Source organism: Sebastes umbrosus, chromosome 20, assembly GCF_015220745.1.
Source record: "Sebastes umbrosus isolate fSebUmb1 chromosome 20, fSebUmb1.pri, whole genome shotgun sequence".
Lineage (NCBI taxonomy): Eukaryota > Metazoa > Chordata > Actinopteri > Perciformes > Sebastidae > Sebastes > Sebastes umbrosus.
Window position 1 is genome coordinate 27,505,361 of NC_051288.1, and position 23,097 is coordinate 27,528,457.

Genomic DNA, 23,097 nt, shown 5'->3' on the forward strand with positions numbered 1-23,097 from the left:
ATATGTAGAAAATAAATGCACATCTATGTAAAGACATGATTTTATACATCCAGTAGGTAGACATGTGCTCATAAATCATATTAACAGATTTAGTTTGTGTTTAATTTGAGTTTATCATTTTACTGTAATGAAGTGACAGACCGTGCTTTTATTTTGAAGGTGAGTCTGACTGAGTAAATTAATGTTTATTTATTTTATGGAGATCATTATTGTTATTGTGATTAATTTTATTATTATTGTGTTTTATTTTCAGTGTTTTTATTCCTCCAGATCGTTTCCGGTCTGTTGTTTTCTGTTTCCGGTCTGTTGTTTTCTGTTTCCGGTCTGTTGGTTTCTGTTTCCGGTCTGTTGTTTTCTGTTTCCGGTCTGTGTTGATTCGATCAGACAGTTAAGCAGTCGACCAGAGAACAGATCGCTCAGATTGATCAGATGGTTTTAAACAAACAGAGTCTGATCTTCGACCAATCACAGAGCGGCACTCCCTCTGACGTCACCGCCGAGAGGAACTCGATCAGCTGATCAGAGATCAGAGAGGTCATTGATCATCAGCGAGCTGCAGCCAGGTGAGTGATCCACACCGTTATTAACGTGCTATTATTAGTTATTATTCATAATCTATTAGAGAGTTATTCATGTTGATAAACAGGCTGAAACATCTGGTTATAAACATCTGGTTATAAACATCTGGTTATAAACAGGCTGAAAACTGAAGAACAACAGGCAGAAAAGTTGATGTAAATTATGGAAAATATCTGTTAAAACCAGCTGAACACCAGACAGACACCAAACAGACAACAGACAGACAACAGACAGACACCAGACAGACACCAGACAGACACCAGACAGACAACAGACAGACACCAAACAGACAACAGACAGACACCAGACAGACACCAGACAGACAACAAACAGACAACAGACAGACAACAGACAGACACCAAACAGACACCAAACAGACAACAGACAGACAACAGACAGACACCAAACAGACACCAAACAGACAACAGACAGACAACAGACAGACACCAAACAGACACCAGACAGACAACAGACAGACAACAGACAGACACCAGACAGACACCAGACAGACAACAGACAGACAACAGACAGACACCAAACAGACACCAGACAGACAACAGACAGACAACAGACAGACACCAGACAGACACCAGACAGACACCAGACAGACAACAGACAGACAACAGACAGACACCAGACAGACAACAGACAGACACCAGACAGACACCAGACAGACAACAGACAGACACCAGACAGACAACAGACAGACAACAGACAGACACCAGACAGACACCAAACAGACAACAGACAGACACCAAACAGACAACAGACAGACAACAGACAGACAACAGACAGACACCAAACAGACACCAGACAGACACCAGACAGACACCAAACAGACAACAGACAGACACCAAACAGACAACAGACAGACAACAGACAGACACCAGACAGACACCAGACAGACAACAGACAGACACCAGACAGACACCAGACAGACACCAGACAGACACCAGACAGACACCAGACAGTTTAAAAACTTCTAACGGTCTGAAACAGGCTGAAAACTGAAGAACAACAGGCAGAAAAGTTGATGTAAATTATGGAGGAAAGATGTTAAAACCAGCCTGAAAACCAGCTGAACACCAGACAGAAACCAGACTGTTAACAGGTCATAACATCTGGTTTATAACAGGTGGTAACATCTGGTTTATACAGGTGGTAACATCTGGTTTATACAGGTGGTAACATCTGGTTTATAACAAGTGGTAACATCTGGTTTATACAGGTGGTAACATCTGGTTTATAACAAGTGGTAACATCTGGTTTATACAGGTGGTAACATCTGGTTTATAACAAGTGGTAACATCTGGTTTATAACAAGTGGTAACATCTGGTTTATACAGGTGGTAACATCTGGTTTATAACAAGTGGTAACATCTGGTTTATAACAAGTGGTAACATCTGGTTTATAACAGGTGGTAACATCTGGTTTATAACAGGTGGTAACATCTGGTTTATAACAAGTGGTAACATCTGGTTTATACAGGTGATAACATCTGGTTTATAACAAGTGGTAACATCTGGTTTATACAGGTGGTAACATCTGGTTTATAACAAGTGGTAACATCTGGTTTATAACAAGTGGTAACATCTGGTTTATAACAGGTGGTAACATCTGGTTTATAACAGGTGGTAACATCTGGTTTATAACAGGCAGAACACTGAATGGACTCTGGTACAGAGGAGATTAAACAGGCTGCAGACAGAGGACATGAAACTGATTTTGACATTTGAAGGCATCATCAGAGTCTCTGTTCTCGGGATCGGAGTCGTCCTGAGGCTGTTGAACCAGATAAATCACCTCCTTTCATTCACACTGCCTCACATGATCTTCATCACGTCATCATCACTTCATCACAGCTTCAACGAGCTGCAGTCAAACACTAAATCACTATTAGTTCTGATTCTTCTATCTGCATAGAAAGAAACTAATCACAACATCTGGAACAGCTGCTGCAGCTCTTCAGTCAACAGATGTGAAAGTTGAGAGTTCCTCTTTCAGAGAGAGAAACAGGAAGTAGAACATGTGCTTCATGTTCATTAATCATCTCTGTGAACTCTGACCTCTGACCTCTGACCTCTGAGTCCGTCTGCTCTTCTGCTTCTTTACTGAACAAACAGAGAATGTGAGGGCTGATATCAGCTGATCAGAGTCCAGCCCACAAACAGCACAAACTCATTTATGGATCATTTAGAGGAGTGTCTCCTGATGCTGGAGATATCTCAGTCGGGTTCTTCAGTGGGACTCTGAATGAAGTTCTGACTGATCCTCACCTGGAGAGATCTGCTGGTTCAGACCGGTTCAGACCGGTTCAGACTGGTTCTCCTCTCAGAAACTACACGGATAGTTTATCAGATTACAATTAGAATCCTGTCATGTGACTGATGATGTCACTTCCCCTTTAAGTCAAACTTTCATCAGTCCGTCATGTGACTGAAGCTGAAGTCCTGTTTCAGCTCCAGATGTGTTTAAGGTCACAGTCAGAGGGTGGGAAGTTACAGCATCATAAAACGTCTCTAACAAACACTGTGTGTGTGTGTGTGTGACAGATGATGCTGTGTGTTGTGGTGTGTGTGTTGGCGCTCTCCGGTCTCGTCCACACCGGACCGTCTGCTCTGAGACTCTCTGACGTCCGGCGGCGCTTTGGTAAACCGCACCAGGAGCTGGACCCTGAAGTACACATGAACATCGTGAGTAAACAAACTACAGACTGCAAACAAAGATGGCCGACGCGCCGCCAAAGAGTTTAGAAGCAAAGAGACAAAACTCTGGCCAATGTAGTAATGTGTGTGTGTGTGTGTGTGTGTGTGTGTGTGTGTGTTTGTTAGACGGAGATCATCCGGCGGTGGCGTTACCCGGCGGAGGAACACGAGGTTCTGACGGAGGACGGGTACATCCTGACCGTCAACCGGATCCCACACGGACTCAAACACACCGCAGGTCAGACTGAGTCGTGATGAAGTATTTGTGCATCGTAGTATTTATGTACTTTTACTGTAGTCATAGTAACAGAGTACTGGTCGTGGTGTACAGGTGCGGGGCCGGCGGTGTTCCTCCAACACGGCCTCCTGGCTGCCGGCAGCAACTGGATCACCAACCCGCCCAACTCCAGTCTGGGCTACGTGCTTGCCGACGCCGGCTACGATGTCTGGATCGGAAACAGCCGAGGAAACACCTGGTCCAGGAAACACCAGAACCTCAGACCGGACCAGGACGACTTCTGGAGGTTCAGGTACGCACACCTGTCTAACATCACAACACCTGTCTGACATCACAACACCTGTCTGACATCACAACACCTGTCTAACATTACAACACCTGCCTGACATCACAACACCTGTCTGACATCACATCACCTGTCTAACATCACAACACCTGCCTGACATCACATCACCTGTCTGACATCACATCACCTGTCTGACATCACAACACCTGTCTAACATCACAACACCTGCCTGACATCACAACACCTGCCTGACATCACATCACCTGTCTGACATCACAACACCTGTCTGACATCACAACACCTGTCTAACATCACAACACCTGCCTGACATCACAACACCTGTCTGACATCACATCACCTGTCTGACATCATATCACCTGTCTGACATCACATCACCTGTCTGACATCACAACACCTGTCTAACATCACAACACCTGCCTGACATCACATCACCTGTCTGACATCACAACACCTGCCTGACATCACAACACCTGCCTGACATCACATCACCTGTCTGACATCACAACACCTGCCTGACATCACAACACCTGCCTGACATCACATCACCTGTCTAACATCACAACACCTGCCTGACATCACAACACCTGCCTGACATCACATCACCTGTCTGACATCACAACACATGTCTGACATCACAACACCTGTCTGACATCACATCACCTGTCTGACATCACCTCACCTGTCTGACATCAAAACACCTGTCTAACATCACAACACCTGCCTGACATCACCTCACCTGTCTGACATCACCTCACCTGTCTGACATCAAAACACCTGTCTAACATCACAACACCTGTCTGACATCACATCACCTGTCTGACATCACAACACCTGTCTGACATCACAATTGTCTGACATCACAACACCTGTCTAACATCACCTCACCTGTCTGACATCACATCACCTGTCTGACATCACAACACCTGCCTGACATCACATCACCTGTCTAACATCACAACACCTGCCTGACATCACAACACCTGCCTGACATCACATCACCTGTCTGACATCACAACACATGTCTGACATCACAACACCTGTCTGACATCACATCACCTGTCTGACATCACCTCACCTGTCTGACATCAAAACACCTGTCTAACATCACAACACCTGTCTGACATCACATCACCTGTCTGACATCACAACACCTGTCTGACATCACAATTGTCTGACATCACAACACCTGTCTAACATCACCTCACCTGTCTGACATCACATCACCTGTCTGACATCACAACACCTGTCTGACATCACAATTGTCTGACATCACAACACCTGTCTAACATCACCTCACCTGTCTGACATCACAACACCTGTTTGACATCACAACACCTGTCTGACATCACCTCACCTGTCTGACATCACAACACCTGTCTGACATCACATCACCTGTCTGACATCACCTGTGTGTGTGTGTGTGTGTGTGTGTGTGTGTGTGTGTGTGTGTGTGTGTAGTCATGATGAGATGGCTCTGAAGGACCTTCCAGCTGTTATAAACCACATCCTGAAGGTGACGGGTCAGGAGCAGATCTACTACATCGGACACTCTCAGGGAACCACGATAGGTAACACAGTACTTACTGCATGATAACTCGATGACATCACTCTGACACGTCTCTGTCTCTGTTTTCCCAGGATTCATAGCGTTCTCCGCGCTGCCAGAACTGGCCAGTAAGATCAAGCTATTCTTCGGTTTGGCTCCCGTAGCAACCGTCAGCTTCACCACCAGCCCCATGACCAAGCTGTCCGTCCTGCCCAACTTCCTCATCTGGGTACGATGCTAACGAGCTATTATCACATGACCTGCTAACGAGCTATCATCACATGACCTGCTAACTAGCTATCATCACATGACCTGCTAACGAGCTATCATCACCTGACCTGCTAACGAGCTATCATCACCTGACCTGCTAACGAGCTATCACCTGACCTGCTAACGAGCTATCATCACCTGACCTGCTAACTAGCTATCATCACATGACCTGCTAACGAGCTATCATCACATGACCTGCTAACGAGCTATCATCACATGACCTGCTAACTAGCTATCATCACCTGACCTGCTAACGAGCTATCATCACCTGACCTGCTAACGAGCTATCATCACATGACCTGCTAACGAGCTATCATCACCTGACCTGCTAACGAGCTATCATCACCTGACCTGCTAACTAGCTATCATCACCTGACCTGCTAACGAGCTATCATCACATGACCTGCTAACTAGCTATCATCACATGACCTGCTAACGAGCTATCATCACATGACCTGCTAACTAGCTATCATCACATGACCTGCTAACGAGCTATCATCACCTGACCTGCTAACGAGCTATCATCACCTGACCTGCTAACGAGCTATCATCACCTGACCTGCTAACTAGCTATCATCACATGACCTGCTAACGAGCTATCATCACCTGACCTGCTAACGAGCTATCATCACCTGACCTGCTAACGAGCTATCATCACCTGACCTGCTAACTAGCTATCATCACATGACCTGCTAACGAGCTATCATCACCTGACCTGCTAACTAGCTATCATCAAACTGAGCAGCTCTATATTTACTTATTGAGTTGATTGATTGATTGATTGGTTGATTGATTGATTGATTTCCTTGCGTCTCCATCAGGACCTGTTTGGTAAGCAGGACTTCCTGCCTCAGAGTCACATGATCGAGTGGTTTGCGGAACACGTGTGTGCGAAGCAGCTGCTCAGCGAGTTGTGTGGGAACTTGTTCTTCGTCCTCTGTGGCTTCGACGAGAAAAACCTCAACCTGGTTCGTATTAAACACATTATAGATATGAAATATTATTGATCAGTTTACTGTCGATTAACAACAGAACTCATCTATTCATTCTTATAATTAACATGTTACATCACATATTTATATATGAAGTAAAAATGTTTTATATATTTTAAAATATTAAAGCTCATATATTATACATTTTAAATAAAATCTGTTTGGATTAATAATATTTTTATCTATTTATTCATATATTTATTATTTTTTAAATACTACAATATTTGTGGGATTCTGGGTTTTTAAACAGGAATATTATTATTAATGTTTTTAACTAAACGATCTTCACTCAAGGTCCACTTACTAGCCTTCTTGAGCTTTTGACCACATGTCACTGTTACTATGAATGGAGTCCATGTGGACCGCCCCAGATACTTATAGAGTTGTTCAGATACCAGTATCGGTGAGTCCACCAGTCTACGCACCGATCAGATACCATTATCTGTACTACAGTTACTACAGTCAGAGTACTACAGTACAGTATACATGAGCAGCAGATGTTCTGTAGGTTTTAATGAGTGTGTTAAACTTGAATTTTTTAATTTTTAACTTGCTAGTCACGGTCACCATCTTGTTTTTTGGCATTGTCATCTTGTTTTTTGGCGTTTTCATCTTGATTTTAGCCGTCACCATCTTGTTTTTTGGCGTTGTCATCTTGGTTTTTGGCCGGCATCATCTTGTTTTTTGGCGTTGTCATCTTGTTTTTTGGCGTTGTCATCTTGATTTTTGGCGTTGTCATCTTGGTTTTTGGCGTTGTCATCTTGGTTTTTGGCTGCCTTATAGATAGAGTTGTTCTGATACCGATACCGATACCGGTATCGGGTATCGATGAGTCCACCAGTCTACGCACCAATCTGATACCATCATTTATTAACCCACAAAAGAAATCTACCAGTTTAACCAGAACTCAGTTCTTCTTCCTCTTCTCTGCTCCAGAGCCTTCTTTCACCCTGGAGGTATCATGGCTGCCACCGGCTACTACTGTTTCAGAGCAGAGAAGAAGAACTGACTGCAGGTAGTTTGGGTGATAACAAACGACAACAGCAGAGTGGTGCTGGTGGAGAGTGGAACGGTATCGGCAAAGAGTTTAGAAGCAAAGAGACGAAACTCCGGTGTGTTTTTTTGACAAAAGCCGCTGCAGCCATTTTGAACCAACTTATGTTATGATTGGACGTTATATAAAAATAAATAGAATAGAATAGTAAAAAACCAAGATGACAACACCAAAATCAAAATCAAGGCTTCAAAATGTCAGTCTATCTAGCTAGCATCTTCAGTGTTTCCTTGTTTCCAGACTCGGATTCCGGTCTACACCGAACACTGTCCTGCTGGGACCTCGGTCCAGAACATGGTCCACTGGGCCCAGGTAACAAACACACACACACACACACTGTCTTCCTGTACTAGTGAGGACCTTCACTGACCTGCTGTCCTTGTCTTCAGGCGGTTCACGGAGGGAAGCTGATGGCGTTTGACTTTGGATCCGCAGGAAACAAGAAGCACTACAACCAGGTGAGACTCTACCTGAGACTCACCAGAGTCCAGTTCTGGATCAGTTCTTAGAGGTGGATTTACTGTATCACTGACTCTACCTGTCTCTGTGTGTCCTCCATGCGTCCCGTCCTCAGTCCACTCCCCCTCAGTATAACGTCCAGGACATGAAGGTTCCCACCGCTCTGTTTTCAGGGGGACACGATACGCTGTCGGACCCCAAAGACGTGGCTGTCCTCCTCACTCAGGTGAATCCTCTGATTCAACGAGGTCACGATGACGTCTGTAAATTCAGGAAAAATAGTAATCTTAAGAATATTCTACGAATTATTAATTATTATTAATAGTGATAAATGGATCTGTCTGTCTGTCCACCTGTCTGTCTGTGTGCAGGTGTCTAACCTGGTCTACCATCAGCACATTGACCACTGGGACCATCTGGACTTTATTTGGGGTCTTGACGCTCCTGAGCAGATGTTTCCATCCATCCTGAAGCTGCTGCAGGAACACCAGTAGAGACACTGTGATGATGTACACATCTGTACTACAGTTACTACAGTCAGAGTACTACAGTACAGTATACATGAGCAGCAGATGTTCTGCAGGTTTTAATGAGTGTGTTAAACTTGAATTTTTTAATTTTTAACTTGCTAAACTAAGATGGTGACCATGGTAAACATTATACCTGTTAAACACATTGACTGTATAGAAGAAGTGGACTAGGTCACCATGACATCATCACCCAGTGGTTTGTGGACTGACATTTTGAAGCCTCGATTTTGATTTATAGCCGTCTCCATCTTGTTTTTTGGCGTTGTCATCTTGATTTTTGGCTGCCGCCATCTTGGTTTTTGGCCGTCGCCATTTTGGTTTTTGGCTGTCACCATCTTAGATTTTGCAACCAGAAGAGACACTAGAGGGTGGAGCTAAGTATAAACTCAACGCTGAATAAGATATTTTCAGGCGAACAAATTGTTACAATTAACTTTGATGAAGTGAAATCACGCTGTGATTAAAGGGTTAAAGTTGTAAGATGAAAACACGGACAACTCCCAGACCGGACAACGCCGTGGTAGCGACCTGTCAATCAGCAGGTAGCCCCGCCCTAAGGCATCCCCTGCTTTATGGTCTATCTGACTCTAAACGGGACCATCATTTACTAAATGAACATCATGCTGTATTGAAGAAGACTTGAAACATAAACTCATGTTTACAATGTTTACTGAGGTCATAAATCAAGAGAGAAGTAGAAGCTCATTTTCTAATAGACTTCTATACAACCAGAATCTAACTTTTATGCTTCTTTTTTAAGTTTATACCTGTTGTTTCCCAACAAGTCTGATTTGTATTGTTTTTAATTAAACCACCATGTGACCAGCTGGAACAGAGTCACATGTTTTTATTCTCATGTCTTTCAGTTTCCCTCCATGTTTTTTTAAATGATTTTTCAACTTGTAGTCTTTAAAATGATTTCTGTAACATATTTAATCTGCTGTATTTCTTCCAAATATAAACCAATGAAACACAATGACATGTTTTATTAAGGACCAAGTTTATTTTGAAATAAAGAAAATTTGAATTTGGAATGTAGAACTTGATTTGTATGTTACACTATCTACAGACGGATTCATGTGTTCAGATTGTTTCGCTTTCTCGGCTCTTATTCAACTTTGATTTCTGTTTTGTCTTAAAAAAAAATAATTATTATATTTGACTATTCTTTGAGTGTTTGTGCTAAGCTAGGCTAACGTTGTTGTGTTTGTGCTAAGCTAGGCTAACGTTGTTGTGTTTGTGCTAAGCTAGGCTAACATTGTTGTGTTTGTGCTAAGCTAGGCTAACGTTGTTGTGTTTGTGCTAAGCTAGGCTAACGTTGTTGTGTTTGTGCTAAGCTAGGCTAACGTTGTTGTGTTTGTGCTAAGCTAGGCTAACGTTGTTGTGTTTGTGCTAAGCTAGGCTAACGTTGTTGTGTTTGTGCTAAGCTAGGCTAACGTTGTTGTGTTTGTGCTAAGCTAGGCTAACGTTGTTGTGTTTGTGCTAAGCTAGGCTAACGTTGTTGTGTTTGTGCTAAGCTAGGCTAACGTTGTTGTCTTTGTGCTAAGCTAGGCTAACGTTGTTGTGTTTATGCTAAGCTAGGCTAACGTTGTTAGCAGTTGAACTCGACCAGAGAGGGGTCACTGACTCTTCCTCAGCATGAGGACAATCTTCTTGAACTTTAGTCTGGTGGCGATGTCCAGCGGCGTCTCTCCGTCCTGAAGAAGAGGAAGAAGAGGAAGAGGAAGTTGATCATAGATCACAGGAGGCTGATGTGGCTCGTGGTGTTGGTGTACGTACGTAGTTCTGGATGTTGGGGTCAGCGTTTCTCTCCAGCAGCAGAGGAACCAGACGCTGACTCTTCCTCTGACAGACGTAGTGAAGAGCCGTGTTTCCCTTCTGCACAGAACACATAGAAATAAAACACATATATAAAATACAAATATGTAAAATATATAAAACGTAAAATATATTTTAAATATCTTTTTTACATAAAACACAAATACGGAAAAATATGAAACACATGAAATATAGAAAAATAAAATTTATAAATCATACAAAACAAAAATACATAAAATGTATAAATCAAAATACACAAAACACAAAAAATATAAATTACACTTGAAATATATAAAACAAAATATATAAATTACATAGAACATATTAATGCATAAACTATATAAAACAAATAAAATACATGAAATATATATAATACATAAATACATAAAATATACAGTATAAACAAAATACACAAAACACATGAAATATATAAAATATGTAAATATATAAAACTAAAAATATATAAAGCAAAATACACAAAACGTGAAATATATAAAATATATCAAACATGAAATATACAAAAAATATAATATATAAAACAAAATACATATAGAAGTATATACTGTAGTAGTATAGAGGTATATACAGTAGTAGTATAGAAGTATATACTGTAGTAGTATAGAGGTATATACAGTAGTAGTATAGAGGTATATACTGTAGTAGTATAGAAGTATATACTGTAGTAGTATAGAGGTATATACAGTAGTAGTATAGAAGTATATACTGTAGTAGTATAGAGGTATATACAGTAGTAGTATAGAGGTATATACTGTAGTAGTATAGAGGTATATACAGTAGTAGTATAGAAGTATATACTGTAGTAGTATAGAAGTATATACTGTAGTAGTATAGAGGTATATGTAGTATAGAGGTATATACAGTAGTAGTATAGAAGTATATACTGTAGTAGTATAGAGGTATATACAGTAGTAGTATAGAAGTATATACTGTAGTAGTATAGAGGTATATACAGTAGTAGTATAGAAGTATATACTGTAGTAGTATAGAAGTATACTGTAGTAGTATAGAGGTATATGTAGTATAGAGGTATATACAGTAGTAGTATAGAAGTATATACTGTAGTAGTATAGAAGTATATACAGTAGTAGTAAAGAAGTATATACTGTAGTAGTATAGAGGTATATGTAGTATAGAGGTATATACAGTAGTAGTATAGAAGTATATACTGTAGTAGTATAGAAGTATATACAGTAGTAGTAAAGAAGTATATACTGTAGTAGTATAGAGGTATATACAGTAGTAGTATAGAGGTATATACTGTAGTAGTATAGAAGTATATACTGTAGTAGTATAGAAGTATATACAGTAGTAGTATAGAGGTATATACAGTAGTAGTATAGAAGTATATACTGTAGTAGTATAGAGGTATATACTGTAGTAGTATAGAAGTATATACTGTAGTAGTATAGAGGTATATACTGTTGTAGTATAGAAGTATATACTGTAGTAGTATAGAAGTATATACAGTAGTAGTATAGAGGTATATGTAGTATAGAGGTATATACAGTAGTAGTATAGAAGTATATACTGTAGTAGTATAGAGGTATATACAGTAGTAGTATAGAAGTATATACTGTAGTAGTATAGAGGTATATACAGTAGTAGTATAGAAGTATATACTGTAGTAGTATAGAAGTATATACTGTAGTAGTATAGAAGTATATACTGTAGTAGTATAGAAGTATATACTGTAGTAGTATAGAGGTATATACTGTAGTAGTATAGAAGTATATACTGTAGTAGTATAGAGGTATATACTGTAGTAGTATAGAAGTATATACTGTAGTAGTATAGAAGTATATACTGTAGTAGTATAGAGGTATATGTAGTATAGAGGTATATACAGTAGTAGTATAGAAGTATATACTGTAGTAGTATAGAGGTATATACAGTAGTAGTATAGAAGTATATACTGTAGTAGTATAGAGGTATATACAGTAGTAGTATAGAAGTATATACTGTAGTAGTATAGAAGTATATACTGTAGTAGTATAGAGGTATATGTAGTATAGAGGTATATACAGTAGTAGTATAGAAGTATATACTGTAGTAGTATAGAAGTATATACAGTAGTAGTAAAGAAGTATATACTGTAGTAGCTATAGAGGGTAATATATGTAGGATAGAGGTATATACAGTAGTAGATATAGAAGTATATAACTGTGGAAGTAGTATAGAAAGTAGTACTACAGTAGTAGTAAGGAAGAACTGCTATCAATACTGTAGCTATGTATATAGACGGTAATATACCGACGTAGTAGTATGAGATGGTATATAGTAGCTGTAGTAGTATAGAAGTAGTATACTGCTCAGTAGCTATAGGAAGTATATACAGTAGTAGTATAGAAGGTAGTATACAGTAGTAGTATAGAAGTATATACTGTAGTAGTATAGAGGTATAATATACACTGTAGTAGTATAGAAGTATATAACATGTAGTAGTGAGTAGAGGGTATATACTGTCTGTAGTATAGAAGTATGTACTGTAGTAGGTAATATGAAGTAGTATACAGTAGTAGTAGTAGAGGTATATATCAGTAGTAGTATAGAAGTATATACTCGTAAGTAGTATAGAGGGTATATGACTGTAGTAGTATAGAAGATATATACTGTCAAGTAGTATAGAGGTATTATGAGCTGTAGTAGTATATAGAAGTATATACTGTAGTAGTATAGAAGTACATACAGTAGTAGTATAGAGGTATATACTGTAGTAGTATAGAAGTATATACTGTAGTAGTATAGAAGTATATACTGTAGTAGTATAGAGGTATATACAGTAGTAGTATAGAAGTATATACTGTAGTAGTATAAAGGTATATACAGTAGTAGTATAGAGGTATATACTGTAGTAGTATAGAAGTATATACTGTAGTAGTATAGAGGTATATACAGTAGTAGTATAGAAGTATATACTGTAGTAGTATAGAGGTATATACTGTAGTAGTATAAAGGTATATACAGTAGTAGTATAGAGGTATATACTGTAGTAGTATAGAGGTATATACAGTAGTAGTATAGAAGTATATACAGTAGTAGTAAAGAAGTATATACTGTAGTAGTATAGAGGTATATACTGTAGTAGTATAGAGGTATATACAGTAGTAGTATAGAAGTATATACTGTAGTAGTATAGAAGTATATACAGTAGTAGTAAAGAAGTATATACTGTAGTAGTATAGAGGTATATACAGTAGTAGTATAGAAGTATATACTGTAGTAGTATAGAGGTATATACTGTAGTAGTATAGAAGTATATACTGTAGTAGTATAGAAGTATATACAGTAGTAGTATAGAGGTATATACTGTAGTAGTATAGAAGTATATACTGTAGTAGTATAGAAGTATATACTGTAGTAGTATAGAGGTATATACAGTAGTAGTATAGAGGTATATACTGTAGTAGTATAGAGGTATATACTGTAGTAGTATAGAGGTATATACTAGTAGTAGTATAGAAGTATATACTGTAGTAGTATAGAGGTATATACAGTAGTAGTATAGAAGTATATACTGTAGTAGTATAGAGGTATATACTGTAGTAGTATAGAAGTATATACAGTAGTAGTATGAGAGTATATACTGTAGTAATATAGAAGTATATACTGTAGTAGTATAGAGGGTATATACAGTAGTAGTATAGAGGTATATACTGTAGTAGTATAGAAGTATATACTGTAGTAGTATAGAGGTATATACAGTAGTAGTATAGAAGTATATACTGTAGTAGTATAGAAGTATATACTGTAAGTAGTATAGAGGTATATACTGTAGTAGTATAGAAGTATATACTGTAGTAGTATAGAGGTATATACTGTAGTAGTATAGAAGTATATACTTAGTAGTATAGAAGTACATACAGTAGGTAGTATAGAGGTATATACTGTAGTATATAGAAGTATATACTGTAGTAGTATAGAAGTATTACTGTAGTAGTATAGAGGTATATACAGTAGTAGTATAGAAGTATATACTGTAGTAGTATAGAGGTATATACAGTAGTAAGTATAGAGGTATATACTGTAGTAGTATAGAAGTATATAGCTGTAGTAGTATAAGGTATATACAGTAGGTAGTATAGAAGTATATACTGTAGTAGTATAGAGGTATATACTGTAGTAGTATAAAGGTATATACAGTAGTAGTATAGAGGTATATACTGTAGTAGTATAGAGGTATATACAGTAGTAGTATAGAAGTATATACAGTAGTAGTAAAGAAGTATATACTGTAGTAGTATAGAGGTATATACTGTAGTAGTATAGAGGTATATACAGTAGTAGTATAGAAGTATATACTGTAGTAGTATAGAAGTATATACAGTAGTAGTAAAGAAGTATATACTGTAGTAGTATAGAGGTATATACAGTAGTAGTATAGAAGTATATACTGTAGTAGTATAGAGGTATATACTGTAGTAGTATAGAAGTATATACTGTAGTAGTATAGAAGTATATACAGTAGTAGTATAGAGGTATATACTGTAGTAGTATAGAAGTATATACTGTAGTAGTATAGAGGTATATACTGTAGTAGTATAAAGGTATATACAGTAGTAGTATAGAGGTATATACTGTAGTAGTATAGAGGTATATACTGTAGTAGTATAGAGGTATATACAGTAGTAGTATAGAAGTATATACTGTAGTAGTATAGAGGTATATACAGTAGTAGTATAGAAGTATATACTGTAGTAGTATAGAGGTATATACTGTAGTAGTATAGAAGTATATACAGTAGTAGTATAGAAGTATATACTGTAGTAATATAGAAGTATATACTGTAGTAGTATAGAGGTATATACAGTAGTAGTATAGAGGTATATACTGTAGTAGTATAGAAGTATATACTGTAGTAGTATAGAGGTATATACAGTAGTAGTATAGAAGTATATACTGTAGTAGTATAGAAGTATATACTGTAGTAGTATAGAGGTATATACTGTAGTAGTATAGAGGTATATACAGTAGTAGTATAGAGGTATATACTGTAGTAGTATAGAAGTATATACTGTAGTAGTATAGAGGTATATACAGTAGTAGTATAGAAGTATATACAGTAGTAGTAAAGAAGTATATACTGTAGTAGTATAGAAGTATATACTGTAGTAGTATAGAAGTATATACTGTAGTAGTATAGAGGTATATACAGTAGTAGTATAGAGGTATATACTGTAGTAGTATAGAAGTATATACTGTAGTAGTATAGAGGTATATACAGTAGTAGTATAGAGGTATATACTGTAGTAGTATAGAAGTATATACAGTAGTAGTATAGAGGTATATACAGTAGTAGTATAGAGGTATATACAGTAGTAGTATAGAGGTATATACTGTAGTAGTATAGAGGTATATACAGTAGTAGTATAGGAAGTATATACAGTAGTAGTATAGAAGTATATACTGTAGTAGTATAGAAAGTATATACAGTAGTAGTATAGATATAAGTATATCGGTAGTAGTATAGAAGTATATACTGTAGTAGTTCCTGTTCAGAGTGAGGTGTTGGTTTCTGACTCATTGTGACTGAATGCGACTCGACTTGTTGAGTTTAGTAGAAAAATAAAAGAAGTTTTAAAGCGTCTCAGAGGAGGAAACCAGAACACCAGTTTCCTGTTAGAGACTACTACTGTCCTCCTTCATTGACTCCTTCACTGACTCCTTCACTGTCTCCTTCACTGACTCCTTCACGACTCCTACACTGACGTCCTTCACTGACTCCTTCACTGTCTCCTTCACTGACATCCTTCACTGTCATCCTTCACTGACTCCTACACTGACTCCTTCACTGTCTCCTTCCGATTGACTCCTTCATTGACTCCTTCACTGTCTCCTTCACTAACTCCTTCACTGAGTCCTTCACTGACTCCTTCACTAACTCCTTCACTGAGTCCCTTCACTGTCCTCCTCACTGTCTCCTTCACTGACTCTCCTTCACGTGTCTCCTTCACTGACTCCTACACTGACTCCTTCCTGTCTCCTTCATTGACTCCTTCACTGTCTCCTTCACTGACTCCTCATTGACTCCGTCACTGTCCTCCTTCACTGTCTCCTTCACTGACTCCTTCACTGTCTCCTTCACTGTCTCCTTCACTGTCTCCTTCACTGACTCCTTCACTGTCTCCTTCACTGACTCCTACACTGTCTCCTTCACTGAGTCCTTCACTGTCTCCTTCACTGTCTCCTTCACTGACTCCTTCACTGTCTCCTTCACTGACTCCTACACTGACTCCTTCACTGTCTCCTTCATTGACTCCTTCACTGTCTCCTTCACTGACTCCTTCACTGACTCCTTCACTGTCTCCTTCACTGTCTCCTTCACTGTCTCCTTCACTGTCTCCTTCACTGACTCCTTCACTGTCTCCTTCACTGACTCCTACACTGACTCCTTCACTGACTCCTTCACTGTCTCCTTCACTGACTCCTTCACTGTCTCCTTCACTGACTCCTACACTGACTCCTTCACTGTCTCCTTCACTGACTCCTACATTGACTCCTTCACTGTCTCCTCACTGCTCCTTCACTGACTCCTTCACTGTCTCCTTCACTGACTCCTACACTGTCTCCTTCACTGACTCTTCACTGATCTCCTCACTGACTCTACACTGACGTCCTTCACTGACATCCGTCACTGTCTCCTTCACTGACTCCTACACTGACTCCTTCACTGTCTCCTTCACTGACTCCTTCACTGTCTCCTTCACTGACTCCTACACTGACTCCTTCACTGTCTCCTTCATTGACTCCTTCACTGTCTCCTTCACTGTCTCCTTCATTGACTCCTTCACTGTCTCCTTCACTGACTCCTTCACTGTCTCCTTCACTGACTCCTACACTGTCTCCTTCACTGTCTCCTTCACTGTCTCCTTCACTGACTCCTACACTGTCTCCTTCACTGACTCCTACACTGACTCCTTCACTGTCTCCTTCACTGACTCCTTCACTGTCTCCTTCACTGACTCCTTCACTGTCTCCTACACTGACTCCTTCACTGACTCCTTCACTGTCTCCTTCACTGTCTCCTTCACTGTCTCCTTCACTGACTCCTTCACTGTCTCCTTCATTGACTCCTTCACTGTCTCCTTCACTGACTCCTTCATTGACTCCTTCACTGTCTCCTTCACTGTCTCCTTCACTGTCTCCTTCACTGACTCCTTCACTGTCTCCTTCACTGACTCCTACACTGACTCCTTCACTGACTCCTTCACTGTCTCCTTCACTGTCTCCTTCACTGACTCCTACACTGACTCCTTCACTGTCTCCTTCACTGACTCCTTCATTGACTCCTTCACTGTCTCCTTCACTGTCTCCTTCACTGACTCCTTCACTGTCTCCTTCACTGACTCCTTCACTGTCTCCTTCATTGACTCCTTCACTGACTCCTACACTGACTTCTTCACTGTCTCCTTCACTGACTCCTTCACTGTCTCCTTCACTGACTCCTTCACTGTCTCCTTCACTGACTCCTACACTGACTCCTTCACTGTCTCCTTCATTGACTCCTTCACTGTCTCCTTCACTGTCTCCTTCATTGACTCCTTCACTGTCTCCTTCACTGTCTCCTTCACTGACTCCTTCACTGTCTCCTTCACTGACTCCTACACTGTCTCCTTCACTGACTCCTTCACTGTCTCCTTCACTGACTCCTACACTGACTCCTTCACTGACTCCTTCACTGTCTCCTTCACTGACTCCTACACTGACTCCTTCACTGTCTCCTTCACTGACTCCTTCACTGTCTCCTTCACTGACTCCTACACTGACTCCTTCACTGTCTCCTTCATTGACTCCTTCACTGACTCCTACACTGACTCCTTCACTGTCTCCTTCACTGACTCCTTCACTGTCTCCTTCACTGACTCCTTCACTGTCTCCTTCACTGACTCCTACACTGACTCCTACACTGTCTCCTTCATTGACTCCTTCACTGTCTCCTTCACTGTCTCCTTCATTGACTCCTTCACTGTCTCCTTCACTGTCTCCTTCACTGACTCCTTCACTGTCTCCTTCACTGACTCCTACACTGTCTCCTTCACTGACTCCTTCACTGTCTCCTTCACTGACTCCTACACTGACTCCTTCACTGACTCCTTCACTGTCTCCTTCACTGACTCCTACACTGTCTCCTTCACTGACTCCTTCACTGTCTCCTTCACTGACTCCTACACTGACTCCTTCACTGTCTCCTTCATTGACTCCTTCACTGTCTCCTTCACTGTCTCCTTCATTGACTCCTTCATTGTCTCCTTCACTGACTCCTTCACTGTCTCCTTCACTGACTCCTACACTGTCTCCTTCACTGTCTCCTTCACTGTCTCCTTCACTGACTCCTACACTGTCTCCTTCACTGACTCCTACACTGACTCCTTCACTGTCTCCTTCACTGACTCCTTCACTGTCTCCTTCACTGACTCCTTCACTGTCTCCTACACTGACTCCTACACTGACTCCTTCACTGACTCCTTCACTGTCTCCTTCACTGTCTCCTTCACTGTCTCCTTCACTGACTCCTTCACTGTCTCCTTCATTGACTCCTTCACTGTCTCCTTCACTGACTCCTTCATTGACTCCTTCACTGTCTCCTTCACTGTCTCCTTCACTGTCTCCTTCACTGACTCCTTCACTGTCTCCTTCACTGACTCCTACACTGACTCCTTCACTGTCTCCTTCACTGTCTCCTTCACTGTCTCCTTCACTGACTCCTTCACTGTCTCCTTCACTGACTCCTTCACTGACTCCTTCACTGTCTCCTTCACTGTCTCCTTCACTGACTCCTACACTGACTCCTTCACTGTCTCCTTCACTGACTCCTTCATTGACTCCTTCACTGTCTCCTTCACTGTCTCCTTCACTGACTCCTTCACTGTCTCCTTCACTGACTCCTTCACTGTCTCCTTCATTGACTCCTTCACTGACTCCTACACTGACTCCTTCACTGTCTCCTTCACTGACTCCTTCACTGTCTCCTTCACTGACTCCTTCACTGTCTCCTTCACTGACTCCTACACTGACTCCTTCACTGTCTCCTTCACTGACTCCTTCACTGTCTCCTTCACTGTCTCCTTCATTGACTCCTTCACTGTCTCCTTCACTGTCTCCTTCACTGACTCCTTCACTGTCTCCTTCACTGTCTCCTACACTGTCTCCTTCACTGACTCCTTCACTGTCTCCTTCACTGACTCCTACACTGACTCCTTCACTGACTCCTTCACTGTCTCCTTCACTGACTCCTACACTGACTCCTTCACTGTCTCCTTCACTGACTCCTTCACTGTCTCCTTCACTGACTCCTACACTGACTCCTTCACTGTCTCCTTCATTGACTCCTTCACTGACTCCTACACTGACTCCTTCACTGTCTCCTTCACTGACTCCTTCACTGTCTCCTTCACTGACTCCTTCACTGTCTCCTTCACTGACTCCTACACTGACTCCTTCACTGTCTCCTTCATTGACTCCTTCACTGTCTCCTTCACTGTCTCCTTCATTGACTCCTTCACTGTCTCCTTCACTGTCTCCTTCACTGACTCCTTCACTGTCTCCTTCACTGACTCCTTCACTGTCTCCTTCACTGACTCCTACACTGACTCCTTCACTGTCTCCTTCACTGACTCCTTCACTGTCTCCTTCATTGACTCCTTCACTGTCTCCTTCACTGTCTCCTTCACTGACTCCTTCACTGTCTCCTTCACTGACTCCTACACTGTCTCCTTCACTGACTCCTTCACTGTCTCCTTCACTGACTCCTACACTGACTCCTTCACTGACTCCTTCACTGTCTCCTTCACTGACTCCTACACTGACTCCTTCACTGTCTCCTTCACTGACTCCTTCACTGTCTCCTTCACTGACTCCTACACTGACTCCTTCACTGTCTCCTTCATTGACTCCTTCACTGACTCCTTCACTGTCTCCTTCACTGACTCCTTCACTGTCTCCTTCACTGACTCCTTCACTGTCTCCTTCACTGACTCCTACACTGACTCCTTCACTGTCTCCTTCATTGACTCCTTCACTGTCTCCTTCACTGTCTCCTTCATTGACTCCTTCACTGTCTCCTTCACTGTCTCCTTCACTGACTCCTTCACTGTCTCCTTCACTGACTCCTACACTGTCTCCTTCACTGACTCCTTCACTGTCTCCTTCACTGACTCCTACACTGACTCCTTCACTGACTCCTTCACTGTCTCCTTCACTGACTCCTACACTGACTCCTTCACTGTCTCCTTCACTGACTCCTTCACTGTCTCCTTCACTGACTCCTACACTGACTCCTTCACTGTCTCCTTCATTGACTCCTTCACTGTCTCCTTCACTGTCTCCTTCATTGACTCCTTCATTGTCTCCTTCACTGACTCCTTCACTGTCTCCTTCACTGACTCCTACACTGTCTCCTTCACTGTCTCCTTCACTGTCTCCTTCACTGACTCCTACACTGTCTCCTTCACTGACTCCTACACTGACTCCTTCACTGTCTCCTTCACTGACTCCTTCACTGTCTCCTTCACTGACTCCTTCACTGTCTCCTACACTGACTCCTACACTGACTCCTTCACTGACTCCTTCACTGTCTCCTTCACTGTCTCCTTCACTGTCTCCTTCACTGACTCCTTCACTGTCTCCTTCACTGACTCCTTCACTGTCTCCTTCACTGACTCCTTCATTGACTCCTTCACTGTCTCCTTCACTGTCTCCTTCACTGTCTCCTTCACTGTCTCCTTCACTGACTCCTTCACTGTCTCCTTCACTGACTCCTACACTGACTCCTTCACTGACTCCTTCACTGTCTCCTTCACTGTCTCCTTCACTGACTCCTACACTGACTCCTTCACTGTCTCCTTCACTGACTCCTTCATTGACTCCTTCACTGTCTCCTTCACTGTCTCCTTCACTGACTCCTTCACTGTCTCCTTCACTGACTCCTTCACTGTCTCCTTCATTGACTCCTTCACTGACTCCTACACTGACTCCTTCACTGTCTCCTTCACTGACTCCTTCACTGTCTCCTTCACTGTCTCCTTCACTGACTCCTACACTGACTCCTTCACTGTCTCCTTCATTGACTCCTTCACTGTCTCCTTCACTGTCTCCTTCATTGACTCCTTCACTGTCTCCTTCACTGTCTCCTTCACTGACTCCTTCACTGTCTCCTTCACTGACTCCTACACTGTCTCCTTCACTGACTCCTTCACTGTCTCCTTCACTGACTCCTACACTGACTCCTTCACTGACTCCTTCACTGTCTCCTTCACTGACTCCTACACTGACTCCTTCACTGACTCCTTCACTGTCTCCTTCACTGACTCCTACACTGACTCCTTCACTGTCTCCTTCATTGACTCCTTCACTGTCTCCTTCACTGTCTCCTTCACTGACTCCTTCACTGTCTCCTTCACTGTCTCCTTCACTGTCTCCTTCACTGACTCCTACACTGTCTCCTTCACTGACTCCTTCACTGTCTCCTTCACTGACTCCTACACTGACTCCTTCACTGTCTCCTTCATTGACTCCTTCACTGACTCCTACACTGACTCCTTCACTGTCTCCTTCACTGACTCCTTCACTGTCCTCCTCACTGTCTCCTTCACTGACTCCTCACTGACTCCTTCACTGTCTCCTTCATTGACTCCTTCACTGTCTCCTTCACTGACTCCTTCACTGTCTCCTTCACTGACTCCTTCACTGTCTCCTTCACTGACTCCTACACTGACTCCTACACTGACTCCTTCACTGTCTCCTTCACTGACTCCTACACTGACTCCTTCACTGTCTCCTTCACTGTCTCCTTCACTGACTCCTTCACTGTCTCCTTCACTGACTCCTTCACTGTCTCCTTCACTGACTCCTACACTGACTCCTTCACTGTCTCCTTCATTGACTCCTTCACTGACTCCTACACTGACTCCTTCACTGTCTCCTTCACTGACTCCTTCACTGTCTCCTACACTGACTCCTTCACTGTCTCCTTCATTGACTCCTTCACTGACTCCTACACTGACTCCTTCACTGACTCCTTCACTACTCCTTCACTGAGTCAAACACATAATAAAAAAAGTCCGTTAGCTTGAGGCTAAGTGTGAACATCTCTGATCACAGATGTAAAGTTTTGACTCACGTAGTCGACGGCGTCGACGTTGATGCTGCTGCTCAGCACCGCCTCCATCAGAGACACACTCTGCTCTGCTTCTGTAACTACAACACAAACCATTATTAATACACATATATATTTAACTAATTCTACCAGTCATTCTGTGGCCTCCGTATCAACGCTCAGACAGGACCACGTTAATACAGCGGTTAATAAACTAACTAACGAGCTCGCTGAGTGACCGTTAACGAGCTAACGAGCTCGCTGAGTGACCGTTAACGAGCTAACGAGCTACTAAGTGACAGTTAACGAGCTAACGAGCTAGGCTGAGTGACCGTTAACGAGCTAACGAGCTAGCTAAGTGATCGTTAACGACTCGTTAGCTTGAGGATCTTAATTGTCCGTCTTCAGTGAACTAAACTAAACTAACAGAGATCGTACCATGAGGAAGTATCCGAGCAGCAGATGGGCATCAGGATGGTGACCAGG

At 41.4% G+C, this 23,097-nt stretch overlaps 2 protein-coding genes across 3 annotated transcripts; one reads left to right on the plus strand and one right to left on the minus strand.

The window, feature by feature from the left end:
- Window positions 1-352: 352 nt before the first annotated feature.
- On the plus strand, window positions 353-8,823 carry lipf (lipase, gastric). Of its 2 annotated transcripts, XM_037755925.1 has the most exons (11): window positions 360-563; window positions 3,133-3,273; window positions 3,412-3,523; window positions 3,617-3,815; window positions 5,289-5,398; window positions 5,469-5,605; window positions 6,468-6,614; window positions 7,933-8,004; window positions 8,082-8,150; window positions 8,267-8,377; window positions 8,523-8,823. In XM_037755925.1, the coding sequence occupies exons 2-11, from the start codon at window positions 3,133-3,135 to the stop codon at window positions 8,643-8,645; spliced, it is 1,221 nt and encodes a 406-aa protein (XP_037611853.1). In that variant the 5' UTR covers window positions 360-563; the 3' UTR covers window positions 8,646-8,823. The 2 variants fall into 2 exon arrangements, with proteins under 2 accessions (XP_037611854.1, XP_037611853.1); XM_037755926.1 differs by lacking the exons at window positions 7,933-8,004; window positions 8,082-8,150; window positions 8,267-8,377; window positions 8,523-8,823 and adding an exon at window positions 7,575-7,887 and having other exon boundaries at window positions 353-563.
- Window positions 8,824-10,149: 1,326 nt separating this feature from the next.
- ankrd22 (ankyrin repeat domain 22) lies at window positions 10,150-23,097 on the minus strand. The gene is made up of 4 exons (XM_037755399.1): window positions 23,050-23,097; window positions 22,636-22,712; window positions 10,461-10,559; window positions 10,150-10,378 (listed from the first exon to the last, which is right to left on the minus strand). Exons 2-4 carry the CDS (start codon window positions 22,681-22,683, stop codon window positions 10,301-10,303), a joined length of 225 nt encoding a protein of 74 aa, XP_037611327.1. The 5' UTR covers window positions 22,684-22,712; window positions 23,050-23,097; the 3' UTR covers window positions 10,150-10,300.